Source organism: Hylaeus volcanicus, unplaced genomic scaffold (assembly GCF_026283585.1).
Source record: "Hylaeus volcanicus isolate JK05 unplaced genomic scaffold, UHH_iyHylVolc1.0_haploid 11471, whole genome shotgun sequence".
Taxonomy (NCBI): Eukaryota; Metazoa; Arthropoda; class Insecta; order Hymenoptera; family Colletidae; genus Hylaeus; species Hylaeus volcanicus.
In genome coordinates this window covers 1-6177 of record NW_026532616.1, presented here as the reverse complement: position 1 = coordinate 6177, position 6177 = coordinate 1, and the positions used below count along the sequence as shown (strand labels likewise).

Below are 6177 nucleotides of genomic sequence, written 5' to 3'. Positions count from 1 at the left end.
GATGGCGCCACTAGTAACCTAAAATGATACAAAATAAAATAATGAAACTTGTATAATTTCATAAATTAGTAATACATGGTTACAAGAAATAGTTTTATACACCATAGAGTCTAATAGAGAATATTAATTGAGAGACTGAAATAAATAAACAAATGTCGATCATTACAGTTTCAGCATAAAATAAGTAAACAGAATGATGAATTCTTTATATTGATGTTTATCACCTTTGCGACTCGATAATTATGTTATAGTATTTGAAGTAATATCATGGTTCACAAATTACTAGGCACTCGACAAAGCACGAAAACTATTTTAAATAGTGGAGTTTGTAAAGTGCACAACAATATGGACGTGGGTCTCATTAATTGATACATGGTTTAACCTCTAACAACATTTTACGTCTGTTTTATTTCATTGAAATTTTAAATATATTCTTTAATATTGTTAGATATTTATATAATGTTAAATGTATCTTTATTTATATTAGTTATACTATTACAGTAAATGCAAATGTTTGTGATAATTATATGATATGTTTTTACAAATTATTAGAAATTAGCATAAAAAATATTTCACAGATACAGTGTATGTCACCAAAAGTCCAAAAACTAGTAATACCTAGAACCAGTATGAAATTGAGATGCCATACCTTACGTAAGCCTTGACATTGTTACCTATTAATTAATATATTCATTGGTGTTATTAATTATATTTGACCTTAATTTTACTTAATATAAAAGTGGTTTACTATTCTGTAATTTAAACATTTTTGTTAAATAATTTGAAATTTATGGTACAGAAAATACAACTGATCCATCAAAAATGTTGAAAATGAGAAGAACATTTAATATCAAAGTAAGAATGACTATATAGTAGAAAATAATATAATTGTAGTTTGTATTAATAAGAAATATCAGAAATGTTGTTTTGTGCGTGTAAGTAATGGAGGTATTATTTGTTATTATTGCGCAGTAGAAACCACTTGGTGATTCAAAAAAGAAGAAATTGCACTCAAAATTCATAGCTGTACTATCAAGAAAAAGAAATACATTCAATCGATCAACTTTTGAAAACATAAGTAAAGTCAGCATACTTCTTTTGTATCTTCACTTTTTGCTTTGTTATTATCTCTCTTTTACAAAAACACAAAGGTTTGTTGAACTTTTCGAAACATGTCCACTAGAAGATAATGAATATATTTTAAGTTCCATCTAACAATTTTTATTGTAAACCTTCAATAAAACTGACATAAGAAGTATATTAATCACAGCACATGCAAATAAAACAATCTAATAAAATATGTACAAGTCATCTATTATTATTTTGAAAATATAACTTTGCTATACATCTGATATAACCTCAAAGTTAAAGTGAATTTCTGATCAGAATTATCTAATTTCAATTTCCAATTAAATAATTGAAAAGAAAAACATATTTATTAGTACACTTTTACTAAAGTTTGTAACTAATATTAAATATTATATTAAATTTATTAGGTATATATATATATATCATTTATATTATTCATATATATATTTAGTACGTGTGTTTAGAAATTTATATAGCAAACATATATTATATATTTACTGCATTGTATGCTTTTCATGAATATATAGAAAAATTAAAAAATATTTTAGTAAGGTGGAATGGCGACGGAAGTGAAGACAGTTTCTCATAATCTGAGAGTCGCAGGTTCGAGCCCTCGCCTGTTGACTTTTTCTGTTTCTTCTCCTTTATATTAGTTTATCGCTGTTACCTTCCCTGCAAAAAGTCCCTTTAGTGTTACACATGTATGTTTATAATAATACATGGTTGTGTCAAAGGGGACTGATATTAAAACCGAAACACCAAGCCAGTATTGGTAGCTTTCTCATGGCACTAATATAAGATTGAGTCGGTTACAAAAATATAAATTTTTATTACTTTCCTTTTTATACTTTCCAAGCATTTACCCATCATTAAATTTGTTTCTTTTTATCATTACGACTGTTAATAATTCTTGTACATTTTTCATTCATTACTTTTGGTCGATGTTTATTTTGTTTTTAGACTTGTCAGCTGTCTAGAAGTTTGAAATCTCAGAAAATATTTGCATGGATTTTGTTACGAAAAAACAATTCCTTGTTTAAAATCATTCCTTTACCAGATATTTATTTGCGCTCAGGGGCTGTAAGTATATTTGATTGTAGCTATAATAAGGGTTTATCAATCCCGAGGTACCCGACCTAGCAAATACAAGTGCAAAATAATGTTAAGGGGGCATTTCACTGTGAACGCACAAAAAAGCATATTTTCAATAATTTTTTTCTCAGGAACTATTGCATACAATTGAATGAATGTTTTTTCCCTTTAAAGGTATAATTAAGGGAAGTAAATAAAAGATATTTTTTTTTTTTGTTGGTAAAAAATATTTCGTCATTTATTTACAAAATAATATGCATGTGTGCAAAAAAAAAGTTATCCGCTGGCTCAGGTGACGACATAGTTTAATAAACTTTTTCGATTTTCTGTTTTAGATTACCAGGAGAGCCAAAATCACCTGTGCCAGCGGATTTTTTACCAAAAAAAAATTTTTTATTTACGTTAATCATACCTTTAACACGTTGATCGCCATGTCACCCACATATGGGTGACAGTGCTTTTCACTGAAGAACTAAAAAACTTAATTCTGGAAGTCAAGCATGAAAGGAAATGAATTTAAATGAAATTCATGAATTTTTATGAAATTACAAAATAAATACAACGATAAATGTTTGATTATGCAGTCACCAATAGTTTAAATAATATTTCATTTTAGCAGAAACTTTCAAGAATATTTGTCTGGCAGTCAACGCGTTAAGGGGAAAAAACATCCATTCAATTTTATGCAATAGTTCCTGAGAAAAAAATGATTGAAAATATGCTTTTTTTTGTGCATTCACAGTGAAATTTAAATGAATATAAAGAAGGAACGAAGGAACCCTTATAAATAAAACTCACTCATTGTCAGATTAGTCAGATATCTATTTTCAGTTCAAAGTTTTAAGTAACATTTCCACCGAGTTTCTCGATTAATTCACGTTATATTTATTTATATTTAGTTTCAATACTCACCGCTGATAACGCTATATTCTAATTCCATCCTGAATCGATAACATCGATCATGGAATCATGGATCAAACATTAATTAAATATATTATATTTCTGTAATAGAGTCTAATTTTGTTTGTACTCTTGTAAACGTAAGCGGTTTGAATCACTGGTGATAATAAAATGCAACTATGTAATGTAGGGAAAACTTGAGCTGCTCGAATAACACGAGTTCGTTATTTGCTCCCATCTTGTATAATATTGCTTATCCGTAATTTAATTCCTTGGATAGATCTAGCATGAAGCTAAATGATAACATAATTCGATCGTATAGTGGTCATTTCAGATTTAATGTCTCCAGTCTTGTAAAAATGACAATTTTTAGACTTCACACTAATTTAACTTTTACATAGGTTTTTATGTTACAATTTAAATTGTCTATGAACATTTGTTACGTCTTGATAGAAATAGAAAGGACAGGAACTGTATCGTATTTATTTTAAAATGTATTTGTATTTCTGAATTTATTTTCAAAAGATGGTTTACATTTTGATTAATAACCCGAATAGTTACCAATAGAATAGAATACCAATCAGTCAATGCTTCTATGAACAGATAAATCTACCAATAGATGTCGACAACAGCCACGGGCATGATAACGTCGTTCATTAGAACGACTAATCATACAAAGGGTACCATAAATAACATGTTATCAAACAAAACCTTTGCGTCATATACTGAGATAAAGTTGCAAACTGACCACAATCTTTTTCAACATTATTTAAAAATTTATACCTGAAATTCTTCAAGGTATAGTTAAGTAAATACAAAATCAACGTTAACTTTTAACATTGATTTCTTTAAGCAATCGAAACCAATATTTTCCAAGTTCTTATTTTTAAATTAAACAACATTTAGAAACGTTCAAACAATTTTTACAAATATACCCTTTCTTTTTTTGCGAAACGATAATTACTATTCACGGACTGGAAATGTATATTAATCGCAATAAGATGCGAATTCTAACGAAAATTCGTGTCGTGAATTTTTATATAATGTTAACGGAAAAAAATCGAAAGGAAGTGGACAGTAAGTACTTACCACAACGGACGTAGACACTGGTGTAGACTACGAAATTCGTGTACAATAAAATATCGACCGTATTCACGTAGAAACAAATTGTTAAAAATGATCTATTCTAGATGTAACTTACTTATTAAAAATAATACATTTATAACGCATTATACAAGAATAAATAGTATTCCGAACGATTTCCATATACATGTATAAACGTTTCTGAAGGAATTTCGTGTTATCGTAATGTAGCTTTTGTTTCATTCAGTTTTCTGGTAATTAATTATTTAAATACGTTTCGATCGCGACGAACGAATAGCTCTGTTAATATTTTCCGTACCCGATCAGCTTGCGAAATTTCGTTTCCTCTCGAGGCAGAGCCGACGCTAATGCAATGTATCGTTCCCAGGGTTTCGACGTGATGCATTAGCACACAGTATGGTCGGCGTTAACGTACGGTGCAGTTGCGTCAAATGAAACCTGTGTTCCTTGTTTTGTTTCGTGTTTTCATTCGCACGCGGCAACGAAAGGACAGATGTTGCCGACACAAAACAAATTGTATGAAAAGGTCGATCAAGGAGGTGTGCACTCGGACGCGGTTTTTGGTCGCGTTCGGAGTGGTTGCATAATTGTTAAAATGTGCATAATGTAGTAACAGTGGAAATTTTCGGATAGCGTAAACGTACATGTACACCCACGTAAACGCGTAGCGTCGTTTATCATAATTTCGTGTCGCACGTGTCGTTTGGAAGATCGTAATATCGTGCACATACATGCCAATGGTATGTTATCACGAGTTTTACAGGTTTTCTTTTTTTTTTTTTTTTTTTTAAAGTTTGTAAGCGTAATCTTTGCATTATCCTAATTCCATGTGAGGTCGCTAACCCCTGTTGTTTTGGTACAACAACGCGAACCTCTTCGTACGAACATTAAAACACTCTATGATTTTCAAATTAAACGTGGTATTAGCTGAAAAAAATCAGCGTAACCCGAAACATAAAATTCAGATGTACTGGCACAATTATTAGGACGATAGCATAAAAAAAAGTATAGAAAAATCTTTTATTTTTTTTATCTTTCCTATCCTCGTTACTCCCCGTGCGTACCAATAATTTTCCAACACGCTATACGTGATAATAATATTAAATTATCTGCTAAAACATTGACCGAGACAAGGTTAGAGTAACCTTGAGTTTTGGATACCTATATGCAACGATTCATACAAAAACAAAACAGTAAAGAAAGACAAACCTTTAACCGCGTAAATTGATATCGCGTATAAGTACCCCGTGAGTCGACCGATTACTAACCGCGTAATCGTTAAATATTTACAGTGGGTGTAGAATGTATTCGTACACCGATCAATTTCCCAAAAGAACTTTTCTGTGAAATTGTGATTTCTTAAATTCTTTTTTTATAATCAATGATATTTTACATATTCTCGGAAGTCTCTAAGATAGATATAGTCCAAACAACATTTACTAGTTAATAGAATTTGTGAAAGAAGCTTCAAAATATGAAAGTGTGTCTCCCACTTAATGTTGAATCGTTTGTTGCGAAACCTGATGTTGCAGCTTGTCTACGTATTTTTGATTTCTTAAAAGAATGTAAACTGCGGATATAATGTACACGTAAACTGTATTATACATACTACTGTATGTATAAACCTTATCTAAGGTTCTCAAATAATAATAATAATAATAATAAACAATAATTTGTGAAATTAACAAAAAAATGCGAAAAGTGGGTAAAATTATAGAAGCAATAAGTATTTGTACCAATAAGTATTTGTAACCATTTACAGTAGAGTTTGTAAAGTAAACACATTAGTTTATTGCTCCGTGCGAATTAGAAAACATCAAATTTCCAGTAAAGTACTTTTAAAAATGGCTCTAATAGAGGAATGGAAAAAGATCCCACTTCGAATAACTAACAATTTAATTTAATGCTTAGAAAAGTAGAATTAGGGAAAACCTCAAGATCCAATACAATATAAATGAAATAATGAACTCTCGTGACAATATCAAAAACTTA

At 29.8% G+C, this 6177-nt stretch overlaps 1 protein-coding gene across 8 annotated transcripts; it reads left to right on the top strand.

The window, feature by feature from the left end:
* The first annotated feature begins 27 nt into the window (after positions 1 to 27).
* Positions 28 to 5805, top strand: LOC128882390 (uncharacterized). Of its 8 annotated transcripts, XM_054133983.1 has the most exons (4): positions 28 to 351; positions 579 to 654; positions 800 to 855; positions 976 to 2471. In XM_054133983.1, the coding sequence occupies exons 1-4, from the start codon at positions 268 to 270 to the stop codon at positions 1213 to 1215; spliced, it is 456 nt and encodes a 151-aa protein (XP_053989958.1). In that variant the 5' UTR covers positions 28 to 267; the 3' UTR covers positions 1216 to 2471. The 8 variants fall into 8 exon arrangements, 1 of the variants encoding a protein (XP_053989958.1); XR_008458392.1 differs by lacking the exon at positions 976 to 2471 and adding an exon at positions 2517 to 5805 and having other exon boundaries at positions 28 to 654; XR_008458394.1 differs by having other exon boundaries at positions 28 to 184; positions 800 to 2471.
* Positions 5806 to 6177: the final 372 nt, after the last annotated feature.